The sequence below is a fragment of the Pantherophis guttatus genome, chromosome 2, assembly GCF_059756535.1.
Source record: "Pantherophis guttatus breed Tessera chromosome 2, ASM5975653v1, whole genome shotgun sequence".
In the NCBI taxonomy this organism is placed as follows: Eukaryota; Metazoa; Chordata; class Lepidosauria; order Squamata; family Colubridae; genus Pantherophis; species Pantherophis guttatus.
Genome location: NC_142064.1, coordinates 131420831 through 131435226, shown reverse-complemented (window position 1 = coordinate 131435226; position 14396 = coordinate 131420831). Strand labels below are relative to the sequence as shown.

The window sequence follows — 14396 nt, the reverse complement described above, 5'->3', positions numbered from 1 at the left end:
GTTGCAACCATCACATTCCTGATACAGGCTTGCAGTTAATTACGGGACCGCCTAAAGTAGTACGGTGCACAGGAAAGGACGGTCAAGTAACTAGATATTATTTTTATTGTTGAAAAATGTTTGTAAAATTCTCCATACATAATACAGAAACCATTGAAGGTGCAGATACCCGGCCACCACTTTTATAGAAAACGACTCCCACTTTCTGTGGATCGGGGAAAAAAGCTTGGCGAGAAATTCTGCATGGGAAACAGAATAAAACGCAAGCCAAATGAGCGCCTATCCACTGAGCGGGTGGAGTCACGGCGGGAACGCTTTTCACTCCTAGATTCCCCCCCCCATTCCATAAGGAAGGCTCCTTGTGGCCGTTCATTGGCCAGACTGCACATCAATCAAACGGCACCGGGCCAACCCTCCCGAAGACAAACGGAGCACCCTCGTTGGTTAAAACGCCTGTTACTTCACACACGGGATCTCAACGTTCTGACGCTGTTAACTGCCTCGAGCTTTCACTCATTCGGCTGTCACTCACTTTTGAGGGCTCCGCCCAAGATGCAAGCCCCGCCCTCTTCCCAACGGTGCCTCACGGCTCAGTCAATCAGGTTTCCAATCACACCGAAACCACACCCTCTTCCGCAGAATCACTGGCTCTCGGTAACGCGCTCCCCACCAAGACTGTTTCCCGTGGTCGCTCACCTGGGGAAAGTAACGGCTCGGTACGAAACCAACTTCCCCCTCCCTGGTTTGTACCCCCTCACGGCCACCGCTTCTGCGCAACGCCCGCCAAAACAGCTTTCTAATGCGCACGCGCTAGCCCCTCCACCCCCTTCCCAGCTTCACCGCGCTGGCGTGAGGCGCGCGCACCTCCTTACTATCTTCCTCAACCGTTCCCTCGTCGGATATATTTCAAAACGCATGCGCATATGTACCAATACGCCTCACCGTGTACGCCTGTCTGGACGCAAGTTTTATACATAAAACGATCTTTTTTTCCCCTTCTACCCTGGCATGTACCTTCACCACCACAGGGATGAATATAGTTCTAACCACCAACCTAAACCCGTGTAGAACACGAACTTAATTCCCGCCTCTATGATAATGAATGAAGAGAAGATAGACCAATCTCTATAAAGATGGCCGGTCGTAAAAGCCAATCAGAACGACTTACTTTCCGAATGCTCCAATGAGAAGGAAACAATGTGAAAGAGAAGGGTGTTGCCTTGCAGCTGCAGTTCTAGGAGTACAGGGCGGGAAAATTCACCAAGTCAAAGGAGTGACAGAAATCCAACCAATAGAAAGAAGAAGGAGGTGGGACAATGAAGAGGAAACGGGCATAACTTTGCGTATTTGTCCACTAAGGAGCAGACTATTTGCCTGTTGACCAATAGGCATCGACAAAAGCTACACAGCCATCCAATGACAGTGGGAAGGGGTGGGTGTTGATAGTGAGGCGACGACGCAAGGGTGAGTCTGCCCCTTTCGGTATCGGGTGCAGAGTGAGGTAGCGTCGTCCGTGAAGAAGGCCGGCCTTACCCTTTTGCTACCGCCAAGATGTCCAAATCTGAGGTAAGAGCCTATAACGGGCATTTTTATTTTGTTTTTACGACTCTATACCAGTGGCTTGTTTTTGTGGAATTATGTTTCCTTTGCCTTTAGGGATCGTCTGATTATGGGTGCGATCTGTCGCCTAACGCAGTAAGTGTTACAAATACCGTTTCTCTCCTCATTCCCGCTACTCAAATGCATTATTTTCCTTTTGCGCTCGTCTTTTTCCGCCGCTTGTCCGCGTTTGGCTTTTTCTGAAGCTTCTTTGTAGTAGGCCTTTCTTTTTCTCCGGTTGGGCCTACTTCCCCCCCCTTCCCCCACGGGTGACTTCAAAACTGCGCATGCGCGTTGTGTTGCTAGCTTAGGCGCCATCTTTTCCAGTGCGTGGCGTTCATAGCTGCCATCTCCTGCGCTCGTCATGGCTGCGCTTGCGCCGTGCGGCGGGCCGGAGCAGTTCGGAGTTTGCGTGTGGGGGGGGGATGGGAAGGCCACGTGCTCCCTTTCTTTGTCTCTGGTAGCTGGTATCTCGGCCTTTTAATTTCACGTTTCTCTGCTCCAACTTCTCTGCAAATGGGAAGAGACGGCCGGGTGGCTCTTCTTCCTTTTCCTTCGGGTGATTTTTTTTTATGTGGGGGTGAGAAGAGAATGCAGGCCCATTCTAAACCAAGACTTGTGCCCGAGGAAGCTCTAGTTAAGAGTTTTAAAATTGAAAACACTTACATTGGCAAATAGGTGGCTGAGAAAGCGTGTTGCATCAGCCATTGTATGTGTTTTATTATAAGTTTTGAGGTTGCTTATACAATGTTGGAAATTGGAACGTAATCTCACCTTTCCCCCTTAAATGGTACGTTTACCTTCGTATCAGAGCAACTACTTTGCTGGAAACACTAAAATGCACCTTATTTGGGAAAACGGGAGTAAAGTTATTAAGATGGTACTGATACTGTTTTGGTAGGCCTAATTGCATTCCTGTATGCCTTAAAAGGACGATCTGTTGTATTTCTCCTTTTGGGGGCATATCAGAACAGTGGCTTTTGTTCCTAAAATATAATTCCTTATAGTCTGTAACAATACAAAAGCAGCCAACAATGTACAGTAAATGCTTTAGACACCTTAATTGCATTAGAGGTGCATGCTAATGTTAATGTTCTACTTATTGTCTTGGGATTCTTTGTACATTAACAAGCAAAGCAGTTAATTGATGTAGGGTGAAAGTTTGCATTTTATGATACCACAGAATGGCTCAAAGAAAAAAATAAGGCTACATTTTCTGAGTGATCTCTAAATTACAGGTAGTTTTTGATTTACAACCATTTTTGTAGTGACAGTTTGAAGTTATAAGCCCACTGAAAAAGGTGGCTTATAACTGGGTTTCCATACTTAAAATCATTGCAGCATCCCCATATCATAATCAAAATTTGGAAGTGTGGTTGTGTGTATTTATGAAGATTGTCCTGAGGTCATGTGACCGCCTTTTGTGACCTGACAAGCAGGGGGGGGGGCATATGCTTAACCATATGCAACTGCAACTTAACTGCAATGATTTACTTAATTGTGGCAAGAAAGATTGTAAAATGCGGAAAATTCACTTAATTGTCTTGCTTAGCTTCACAAATTTCATCATAGGTCAAGGACTATTTGTACTTAGGTTTTGCAGTTGTTAGATAAAAACCTAACTGGAAAAAAGTCACAACACCAAGTCAGAAATGGTTTTTCAGGTTTTATGAGCTTGCTTCTGGTACTCACAACAGCTATATTGCTTGTGCATGTGCTAAAAGCACTTCCTATTTCTTAAATAGCTAATTACTGTACTTTTTATCTGGCTCTGGCTGATGGGACCTGGTATATACGCTGAATAAATCATGCTTATTTTCATTACCACCACCATTATACGCTGTGATCATATCCTTCCTAGTGTTGCCTACTTTTCTGTTTCAGTCCCCCAAGGAACCTGAACAGCTGCGAAAACTCTTTATTGGTGGCCTGAGTTTTGAGACAACAGATGAGAGCCTTCGCAATCATTTTGAGCAATGGGGCACACTTACAGATTGTGTGGTAAGTATATGTCAGCTTGTGTCAAGATGGGCAGCAAACAAAATTAATAAATATGTGTACTTTGCTTGAATTAAGATATAAAGTATAGAATAGTCAGGACAAAAATCTCCCAACTACTAGATTAAGTACTAATATTGCCTTTAGTATATCACTACCCTATTTCTAAGAAAACAAGACAATTCAGTTTTTCTAAATTAAACATTGCTTGCAATTGTGTATTTTAGAGCAAAAATGTATATTGTTTCCTCTTAGGTAATGAGAGATCCAAATACTAAGCGCTCCAGGGGGTTTGGATTTGTCACTTACTCAACAGTGGAGGAGGTTGATGCTGCCATGAATGCCAGACCACACAAGGTTGATGGCAGAGTTGTTGAACCAAAGAGAGCAGTATCTAGAGAGGTAAGAAAAACTACTGTTGGATGCATAGTCAACAGGTTCAAAGTCTTGGCAAAAATGCTGGAAGCCCAAAATATTACAGTGATAACATAGTTGGCTTAATAGTTACTGCTGCATTAGACATCTTATTTTAAATTTATTTATTTGTAAATTTTATTAGCTTTTTAAATTATTTTGTTTTTATGATTCTTGCTATGAGCTGTGCAAAGTTAGAGCTTTTAAGACAGATGTCCATATAAGTTTTCTTAAATAAGTTCTCCTTTTTAAAAAAATCATGCATGAATTGCAATTGGAACAAAACACAAAATTTAGTTTTAATTGCTCCTCCTCCCTTCCAATATACTAGTATGTTGGCTGAGATTGAAATAATTTTTTTTTGCGCTGCCAGGTTGGAGAAATTAAGGGTTATAGTATGTTAAAATTTGAAATTGATAGGCTTGAAATTTTAAACACCCATGTCTTTAAGATACATCATGTGTTCTCTGGCAATATGGATAATCAAGTAGCCACAAATACTAAGAGTTTAAAATGTGTTTGTCCTGTCTCATAGGATTCCCAGAGACCTGGAGCACATTTGACAGTGAAGAAAATCTTTGTTGGGGGGATTAAGGAAGATACAGAGGAGCACCATTTGAGGGAGTACTTTGAACTGTATGGCAAAATTGAAGTTATAGAAATAATGACTGATCGAGGCAGTGGCAAAAAGAGGGGGTTTGCCTTTGTTACTTTTGATGATCATGACTCTGTGGACAAGATTGTCAGTAAGTATCTTATTTCATCCTTTCAGCTATGCCCTAACTTGTTCTGTTTTCTCTATATATAGCTTCTACAGAGATTTTGATACTATTTTATCTTTTCATGTCTAGTTCAGAAATACCATACTGTAAATGGACATAATTGTGAAGTCCGAAAGGCTTTGTCAAAACAGGAAATGGCCAGTGCCTCTTCCAGTCAGCGAGGTAAGTGTGCAGTATTTGAACAGATATAACTGTAGTGACATTTTCTAGGAATGCTACATGTTGTTGTTGTTGTTGTTCATAGGTCGCAGTAGCTCTGGAAGTTTTGGCAGTGGGCGTGGAGGTGGATTTGGTGGTGGTGACAGTTTCAACCGTGGTAGCAATTTTGGAGGCCGTGGTAAGTAAGGTTTTTGAAGATTTAAAATTCATTTTAAGATGTTAATCACAGTAAGGACTTAAAGGAATGCATTATTGCATCTTGTTGGGTTTCTTTCTGGAATTAAGCGGTACTTTGGATCTGTGTATCTTTTCTATATACTTCTACTTTTTTTTTTTTTTACAGAAATGCCAAACTTATGTATGTGAATGACTTTTATCAGAAGTTCACCATAAATCTGAAGTAAGATCAATATGTTAATATTTTATTTTTTCCTCAGGTGGGTTTGGCAGCCGCAGTGGTGGAGGTGGAGGTGGAGGAGGAGGAGGAGGATACGGGGGCAGCGGAGATGGCTATAATGGGTTTGGCAATGATGGTAAGTTCATAGAGCGTTTGAAAGTTGCTGTTTTTCATAAGCTATCATATTGCTACATGTTGATTTATTTTTAGGGTATGTATCTTTATTACATAGATAAAATTTAAAAATTGTTAAAATAGTCTTCATTTTAGAGATTTGTAAAATATACGATTGAGTATTTTACATGCTTTGTAGGTTATGGAGGCAGTGGCCCTGGATATTCTGGAGGAAGCCGGGGTTATGGTGGCAGTGGAAGCTATGATGGATACAACAACGGCGGGGGCGGCTTTGGTGGTGGCAGTGGTGGGGGTAAGTGTCAATTTGATTTTGAGCACTAAGATTGTTATTTTATTTAGTACAACTTGATTTGCAGAGGCTGCATAAAAATGGTCTGGGTTCTTCAGGAGTAACAGACTGGTTCCCCATAGCCACCTAAAAAAATAGTTTTTTTTTTTAAGCAGTAAGACCCTCTGTTGTGCAATTTACAGAGGCTCCAGAGAAGGAGAGCATGGCCCTCTTGCACAACTTCAAGAGGCCATATGAGAACTGAGCTATGGGAGCAATTGCACCATTCCCCAAGGGTTACACTCCTTGAGGAGCAACACAAACTGGCCTTTTTGAGAGGCAGTAATGCTAGGGCTGAAGTTCCGCTGTTCAGGGTGATCTAGATAGGAGGAGAAAATTGTTTCACGTTGGGGGGTGGGGGGTGATGTACCAGCAGAGTCAAGTTAGGAAATTTTTGACATGCCCAACCTAAAAGGTTTGCCTTGAGGTCTAGAGAATTGCAAAAACAAAAACCCAAATATTTGCTGCCATCTAGTTGTATGAATTTTTGCAATCTACTGTATTAGGTTTAGCATATGCCTTCATTTAAGTATACTTGGTATATTTGGCAAAATACCTAGAAAGATCTGAAGGAATTTCATAGATGAAATATTTGAGGTCTTGTAAATTTGTGGATGATTTTTATTCTGTTTAGGAAGCAACTTTGGAAGTGGAGGAAGCTACAATGATTTTGGCAGTTACAACAACCAGTCTTCAAGTTTTGGGCCCATGAAAGGAGGAAACTTTGGAGGGAGGAGCTCTGGCCCTTATGGTGGAAGTGGTGGTAAGTGTATGATCTAATTGACTAGGAGGAAAATGGATCACATTAATTTCTAGTAGAATTCTTGGATGATTGACAAGAAAAACTGAGGTCAGCCCTCACAGTTTCCTCATTCTTTCTCATAGACAGTAGTCTGTTTTTTCTAAAGAGTTTTTTTTTTTTACCCATTCCCATTTAAGATAACTTACTTATTCTTTTTAGGTGGCTATGGGGGCTCTGGTAGTAGCAGTAGCTATGGTGGTGGAAGGCGGTTTTAATTCCTAGGTAAGACTTCCTCCATTTGCGCATGGATAGATATAGAGCACTAAATGAATTGTAACAGTAACTCATAATACGGCTGAGCAAGTTATTGTAGTTTAAGCATATTTGGAATAAAATGCAGATGTTAAAGCTAATAAATGGATTGGCAATCGGGGGAACAACTTGATATTGGATTATAGCCTTGAGTCTCAATATGTTTAGATTAACAACTTTATTCCATGTTATTCAACAGGAAACAAAGCTTAGCAGGAGAGGAGAGCCAGAGAAGTGACAGGGAAGCTACAGGTTACCACAGTTGTGAACTCAGCCAAACAGAGTTGTGGCAGGGTAGAACTGCCTCATGAAGACATGTGTTAGACAAGCGCTTGTTTGCAAACATCAGGACTGTATTTGTGACTAACTGTATAACAGGATATTTTAGTTTTTGTGTTCTGTGGAAAGTGCAAAGCATTCCAACCAGGGTTTTTATGTAGATTTTTTTCCACACCCATGCTATTGACTGCAAACTGTAATAGACTGATCATGACGCTAAATAAATGTGTCTTTTTTTTTAAATGTGCTGTGTAAAGTTAGTTTACTATAAGTTAATGTACATTGATTTTCACTACATGGAAAAGATTAGTGAAGAGTCAAATAGCAGAGAATGATTCTCAGAATGCCAAGAAATCTTTATATTCAAAGCCAAATATATTGATTTTGTGTTGTCTTTAACTTCATGAAAAACAAATTTGCAGAAATTTCCTCAATGAAGGACCACTTCCAAAATGAATTCCTTATTTAAAAAAGGACATCTTCTTGGTAGCTTGACCATTGTTCTTTCCTGTTTGCTTTTTCAGCTCATGTCTTCCCTTTTTTCTGGTTGAGTTTAAAAAATGCCAGTGACTGAGGCAGGAGATTTTATATGCTGAATTAAAGGCAAATAAAAAGATTGGCCATATCAGCATATAGGCATAGCAGCTCAATTTAACAAGGAGCTTGAAATGGGACATTTGGCTAATAAGTCACTACTAGAGCTTGCTATGCTTACGATATCTCAAGATAGTTATCCAGTTGGACCTAAGTCGCCCCAATACAGTATCAACATTTTATCTGAACTATAGAAATTTCAATTTCTTGGGCTCAACAGCAAAGAGAATGTCAGCTGTCAAAAGCTGTGAAATTTCCTATTGATATTGATACCAGGTTGCTTTGACTCCCTTGCAATCTCATTTTTATAATAAAAGGAAACAGATTTTCCACTGAAGAGACTAGCAAAATACATGACTTTTAATCCACTGCTAGCTGAATATATAAATTAATACCTCTCATGTTAACATTTGTTAAAATTGGTAAGAGTCACATTGCTTGTTTGAAGATGGCAGCAAACAAATTTAATAAATAAAATGGATAAAAGTATCCCAACGGGGGCGGGGGGGGAGAGTCACGAGGTTGTGCAGGATAGTTCATATAATTGATACCTGTTAGGCAAAAATCCATTGGTCTAAACTAAAATTCGACAGTGCTCTCTTCTCAAAGGTAGACTAGATTTTGTACTGAGAAGTTCTAGCATGAGAAAAATAGTGTGAATCTTATTACGGCACTCTTAAGTTAATTTTGTGGTATTAAAAGTGCTACTAGTTTGTTACTTGTCCCCAAATTGGTTCATTCCTGTGAGGGAGCCAAAAAGGTTCTCATCTCTGTTAAAGCTCAGTTGCATTTTGAAACCGGAAATTCATTGTTTCCATTTTATGAAATAAATTTCATATATTTCCCCACTTAATGCAACTCTTACCATACAAAATGGGTACACTGGCTCCAATTTCTGGTTCCATTAAACATGGTAGTATGTTTCTGTTCCACGAGATGGAAATAGAAATGTACTTAAAAATTGGAGGGGTATAGATAATGTCATGGAATTGCATTATACTTCCGTCAATCAATCTTCTGTCCGATCTGAATACACCTGTAGCATTTCTATCTTAGTGTCTTATGAAATAAGACAAATGTGTGCTTAAATATGTTTATGGATGCAATGGTGCTTGTATATGGTGTGTGTACAAGTGTATTTATATATAAAACTTCTGATTGGTGACTGGCTTAATTTAGAATGCAAAATTAATAGTCCTGATGGGTTTTTCCCGTGGCTGAGTTTGCAGTAGCAGGTGGATCCTGACAAGACCTCAGGATTTATGAAATAATACTCGTTTTTGGCATGGTAGCATAACCACAACAAAGGAGAGCACTCCAGGACCCGAAAACTAAGTAGCATTACAAAACCGGGAGGCATGCAGATGTTTGAGCTACTAGGAACGGCTAGCAAGCATAGCTCCGAATGGCTTCCAGATCAGACGCTACTACAGCTGAGAGTAGACACGTGTTTTGAGTCAAGTGGACAGATAAGCCAGGTGCAGGCTTCTGCTGACTAGAAGGGAGTACTCAGTGACCATCGGAAGGAGGCAGACGAGAGTAAGGATCCTTGCTCTTAGGACTAGCAGAAGGAAGGAAAGGTTATATTACTGTACTGGTAGGTAAGAACAGATTTTACTTACGTCCTATACAGTTTTGTTATCCTACTAAACTTTCTCCGAGACTGAGTTTACCTTGTAAATACCAGTCTAGCTATCTTTTAATTCACCCAGTGCTGTAATATGCAAGCAGTAGATGGATAGAACGTTACTAATTAATATTTTACTGTCACAGGCCTGGCAACATCTTTAATGAAATGTACTTTAATAAAAGCATTGCCTTTTCATACCTCTTTGTGTGGCCTTGTTGACTTAAAACAATTTTAGCATAACAGTGCACTGGCTCTGCTGCTATAAAGGCAGAGGAATTTATGGGGGTTGGGAATGCTTATATAAAGTGTGAATAGGGATTCAATAAAATTGGGTGGTATTTAATTTTTCTCCCTTCTTATAGGAAAAGAGGAACGGTCTGGTGCTAAAATGCCTTTGTTCCTGACAGATGGACTGTCTTTGGATTTCCCTTTTCTTTTTAAAGGTAAAAACAATGCTAAATTGTGGGAATAAGGTTTCCAAAACAAATAAGCTAACATACAGTAAATGAGTGTGCTGTAATTTAACTTGAGAGACAGATGATAAGAGTGGTGAACTTTGAATGTTTACAGGTAGAGCCCAAAATTTCTATTGTTAAGTGAGACATTTGTTAAGTGAGTTTTCTCCATTTTATGACCTTGCCACAGTTATTAAGTGAATCACTGCAGTTGATAAGTTAGTAACCCAGTTGTTAAGTGAATCTGGCTCCCCCGTTGATTTTGCTTGTGAGAACATCACAAAAGGTGACCACATAACCTTGGAGGACACAGCAACGGTCATAAATATATACCAGTTGCTACGCATCTGACTTCTGATCATGTGATCATGGGGGTGCTGTAAAGGTCATAACTCTGAAAAATGGTCATGTCACATTTTTCAGTGCCGTCGTAACTTTGAACGGTCACTAAACAAGCTTGTATGTCAAGGACTACCTGTACTTATTTAACATAGTGGTGAAAGTTAACTATTAGGAAATGGGAATTTTTGTGTCTGAAAGTGTACCCCTCTCCCTACCATAATTTATCTGATCTTAAAATTTATTATTGCTGTTTGTCTTGCAGGACTCCTCAGCTTGATGTACCATAAACCTTTCAAAGAAAGTTATGTTGCTACTAGGTAGCTATGCGTATAATATATTATTATGAATAGATTTATTTAATAAAACAGTTTTTGATATAAATTTCTTGTCTACCTTTTTGTGACTTGTTAACATCTCTTCCAAAAGGATGTTAGAATGTTTAAGAATGAACAAGCTTCTATGATAGCAAATCAGTATTGGTCTGAGAGACACACTAACATTTTTTTCAGAAAAAAATTCTCTGTAGAGTGAAATCATTTGGTCATTTTACTTATACTATGTTCTTATAAATTAGTACTATATGTACTATATGTTCTTATAAATTAGCTTTCCTAAAATGATATGCAGCTCATGAAGCCATTTTGCTTCTTGAACCAGTATTAAAAATAGTTAGATTGACTTTGGGATTTACTGATTAGATAGATTTGTTATAGAAATGGCTAGTTTAAACTATTATGTAAAAGTAAAAAGTTGAGGTTTGATGTTAATGCCTTACGCTACTGCACCAAAGGGAGTCGGAAGTCAATGCCTTTTCTTTCTTTTCCCCCTTCCCCCCGCTCTATTTCGTTCCCTTTTCCCTTCCCCATTTTTGCTATTATTTGCTGCTTTTGTATTTTATTTGTATGCTACATTATAAACTAATAAAAAAAAGAAGCATGGCCTTCGTTAAATGGTGTGCTGCACAGAGCTACCTGATGGTGGCCCCAGGAACATGAGATAGATCATTCTTGTCCTTGGCTTTTTGGCAGGAGATTCTTTTATTGTAGATAGGGTGCTCAACTTCTATTGGGTCAAATGTTATCCAGGCTTTGCATGGCATACCAAAAGGCATACTCCAAAAATAGGCGCAAGGGGCTATGCTATCTGGAAAATGGGGTTGAGGAATTGGAACAAGTGCCATAATCCTCTATGAGACTTGTACCCATTTGAACTCCCCTTTTCTCCAAATCACAGGTTTCCTTGGCAAAGAAGCCCTACCTTCTTGGCAAAACACAAAGGAATGCTAGATGGCTAACTGGGCCATTCATACCTGTTGTAAACGCTGGTTTTCTCCACATCTGAAGATTAGCCCTCATTTAGGTGGAAAAACTTCAAAAAGAGTAAACACCCTGAACTGCCTTAATAGTCAAAACTGAGGTCTTTGGCTTGTCACTCAGTTATGTTTCCGACACTAATATTTTCCTAAGCAATTGGCCTGGAGTTTTACAGGTAGTTCTCAACTTAACGACCACAATTGAGCCCAAAATTTAGGTTGCTAAATGAATTTGTTGAGTTTTGCCCATTGTATGACTTTTCTTGCCACAGTTGTTAAGTGAATCTGGTTTCTCCATTGACTTTGCTTGTCAGAAGGTTGCAAAAGGGAATCCCGTGACTCCAGAACACTGCAACCGTCATAAAATGCGAGTCAGTTGTCAAGCATATGAATGTAAATCATGTGACCATGGGAATTGCTGCAACGATCGTAAGTATGAAAAATGGTCAAAACTCACTTTTTTCGGTGCCTTTGTAACTTTGAATAGTCACTAAGCAAACTGTTGTAAACTGAAGACTACTTGTATTGCATAGGGAATGTGTAACTTTCCAAACAAGCCAGGATTCTGGTGCAACAGTTGAGCTGGTAAATCAAATCTATGCATTTGTATCATATTTACATTTTATACAGACATCTTTTCCAGTAGTCAAGATGGACCAGAACCATGCAAAACAGTGTTTTCTAATTCCGGTTAAGTGCTGTTACCAAAGCATGCCACAGCTAGCCCAGGTGTTGGCAATCCTTGGTTCCAGAGCCGCATGCAGCTCTTTCACCCCTCTGCTCTGGCTCCATGTTGGGTGATCCCACCAATGGCTGGCCCAGCCCCTTGCCCTCCCCTCCCAGTCATTCCTCACCTGGCCTAAGAAGGTAAGGGTGATGGCGGGGGATGGAGACTCACTCCATATGCCAGAGAGGGAGTGAAGTGCCCCTGTACTTGCTGAATCTCACGGGCGCTTCTTCTGGTGGCTCGTTCTCGCCTCCCAGATGTCAATTGCTGTGATGCCCTGCCTCCCAGTTGATCGTCAACACTCTGCTCGTCTGTCATTCTTGGTGGGCTCCGCAGCAGCAGCACCAGAGCGATGTGCACGGGTTCAAGACGTGTGTGTTTCTCCTGACCTGTGGTCGGGGAGGCACCAGGCCTGGGGTTGCCAACCACAGGGGTTGCACCTTGGATGGAAGGGGGAGACTCCGTAGTTGCCAGTGCGCTCCTTGGTTACCCTGCACCTGATATCTGCTTTGGAGATGCTGTGGCTCCTGTCATTCCATTCACGCATTGGCTCACCCTGGAGACGATTACTGGACTAGTGTAACGATCTGTATCTGTGCCTGGCCCACCGGACCTTGCCAGCCACACAAGAATTGTTCATGTGCCTGATTTGTCCCATATAAGTGTCTTTGCACCTGCATGGGCAAGTTATATTATTCTGCCTGCACACACACATACACACACAATGGGGAAGAGCTGTCATACCCAAACACCTATTCTTGTAGCAACCTACTCTTGCATATGGATGCAGAATGGCTGAGAACGGGGCTGCTTTACAAACATACTCCTCGGAGGGTTTTTTTTCGGGTTCTTCGAGCAGATCTTTCACATCTTTTCTATCCCAATGTCAGATTCCCACCAGCTCGGGTTCCTTCCCTCTTCCAGGGAGGAGAGAGACAGAAGAAAGAAGAGACATACAGAGACAGGAGACAGAAAGAAGAGAGAGACAGAGAAGAGATGAGACAGAGAAAGAGACCTGTTTCCCACAGAAAAGAACACTAGGAGACACAACCTGGGTAGGCGTGGCGGGGTGTGTGTCGTGGCTGGGAGGGAGTGATGTTGAGTTGGCCAAGCCCACCTAGGTTTTGTGGCTCTTTGTGTTTTCTGTGGGAAACGGGTCCAAATGGCATATATTTGGTATATAATTACGTGGATTTACCTACAGAGGAGATCTTGTATGATGGCAATCTTAAAATCGTTTCTTTTAAACGAGAGTCCATCCCGTCAAACAGGAGGTAAACGGATTTCAAAACCTTGAGGATATTCTTATACCATTTAACAGGAGACACGATTGATAAAAGCAATCTTCCTCGGTGACTTGAAATCTTAAATCCACTAAAATCTAAAAACAATGAACAGAGAAACTAAAGCCCATTTACAGACCTGCAGCAGAGGATGTAGCAAGGCAGGGTTATTTCTTCATTGCTATTGCTTTATGCTATTGACATCAGACCAGCAAATTTTCTCCCAAATTTCCTTTTTTTCGCTTTTTTTTTCATGTTGTGTTCTAGGATCACCATCTCACAAAAGGACAGATCTTTTCATCAGATGACACTATTTCAATCATGGAGTATTAGAGGCGTTTAACACTCTGGAATTTTGGGACTGTAATTAATTTGGGCATTTTATGTCAGTTACCTTTTGTAACTATTTAGTAATTTTTCTACAGAACATAACCTACGTTCCCTCTGCAGCTAAAAGGGAAGTATCTTGCTTTGTCTTTCCAATATCAACTTTCCTCAACTTATTTTTCTCTTTTCTTAGTATTCAATATATTTGCCAAGGTAGTCTTCCCTTGGCTTGTAGCTGTCATCCCATCCTTTCCATAGCAACTTTGTAAATCAACGGATTGGTTTGGCTCTGAGAGGGAAAAGGGCACTTAGGAACACCTTGAGGTATTTTTTGGTCAATTTCATTAACAGAAATAAAACACTTTGTAAATGCATACTCCTAGATAACTAGGATCCATCATATGCCTTTTAACCACTACAGATAGTTTTTGACCTACCATTCGTTTAGTAACCAAAGTTAAAATGGCAATGAAAAAAGTGACATGACTGGTCCTTGCATTTACAACCATTATGGCATTCTCAGCCAAATGACCAAAGTTCAGGCATTTGGCAGTGCCATGTATTTATGGGTGCAGTGTCCT

The 14396-nt window shown here is 40.6% G+C and overlaps 2 protein-coding genes and 1 long non-coding RNA gene across 15 annotated transcripts in view; 2 read left to right on the top strand and 1 right to left on the bottom strand.

Annotated features, from left to right (window-relative positions):
* The window catches only part of CBX5 (chromobox 5), a 48534-nt gene extending 47270 nt beyond the window's left edge, over positions 1–1264 (bottom strand). Inside the window, exon 1 of one of the 7 annotated variants that reach the window (XM_060688956.2) lies at positions 1169–1264. The gene's annotated coding sequence lies outside the window, so the exon portion shown is untranslated. Of the gene's footprint in view, positions 1–532; positions 904–929; positions 1102–1168 lie in introns of those variants that run through there. The other 6 variants (XM_087886746.1, XM_087886747.1, XM_087886748.1 and 3 more) reach the window with 6 other exon arrangements.
* HNRNPA1 (heterogeneous nuclear ribonucleoprotein A1) lies at positions 1176–10547 on the top strand. 7 transcript variants are annotated; one of them, XM_060688953.2, is made up of 12 exons: positions 1176–1566; positions 1657–1695; positions 3484–3600; positions 3853–3999; positions 4547–4757; positions 4863–4955; positions 5038–5130; positions 5390–5485; positions 5663–5776; positions 6447–6575; positions 6774–6836; positions 7066–7388. In XM_060688953.2, exons 1-11 carry the CDS (start codon positions 1552–1554, stop codon positions 6827–6829), a joined length of 1110 nt encoding a protein of 369 aa, XP_060544936.1. In that variant the 5' UTR covers positions 1176–1551; the 3' UTR covers positions 6830–6836; positions 7066–7388. The 7 variants fall into 7 exon arrangements, with proteins under 7 accessions (XP_060544936.1, XP_060544933.1, XP_060544937.1 ...); XM_060688950.2 differs by lacking the exons at positions 6774–6836; positions 7066–7388 and adding exons at positions 9732–9812; positions 10429–10547 and having other exon boundaries at positions 1211–1566; XM_060688954.2 differs by lacking the exon at positions 6774–6836 and having other exon boundaries at positions 1211–1566.
* Positions 10548–11790: 1243 nt separating this feature from the next.
* LOC132709331 (uncharacterized) lies at positions 11791–14187 on the top strand. Its single transcript, XR_009620332.2, has 2 exons — positions 11791–11907; positions 13756–14187. It is a non-coding gene; the product is annotated as an uncharacterized LOC132709331 (long non-coding RNA).
* Positions 14188–14396: the final 209 nt, after the last annotated feature.

Coding starts and splice junctions, on each gene's coding strand:
- HNRNPA1 (XM_060688950.2), top strand. Junction 4,956..5,037: donor TGCCTCTTCCAGTCAGCGAG/GTAAGTGTGCAG, acceptor TGTTGTTCATAG/GTCGCAGTAGCTCTGGAAGT. Junction 9,813..10,428: donor TTTCCCTTTTCTTTTTAAAG/GTAAAAACAATG, acceptor TTTGTCTTGCAG/GACTCCTCAGCTTGATGTAC.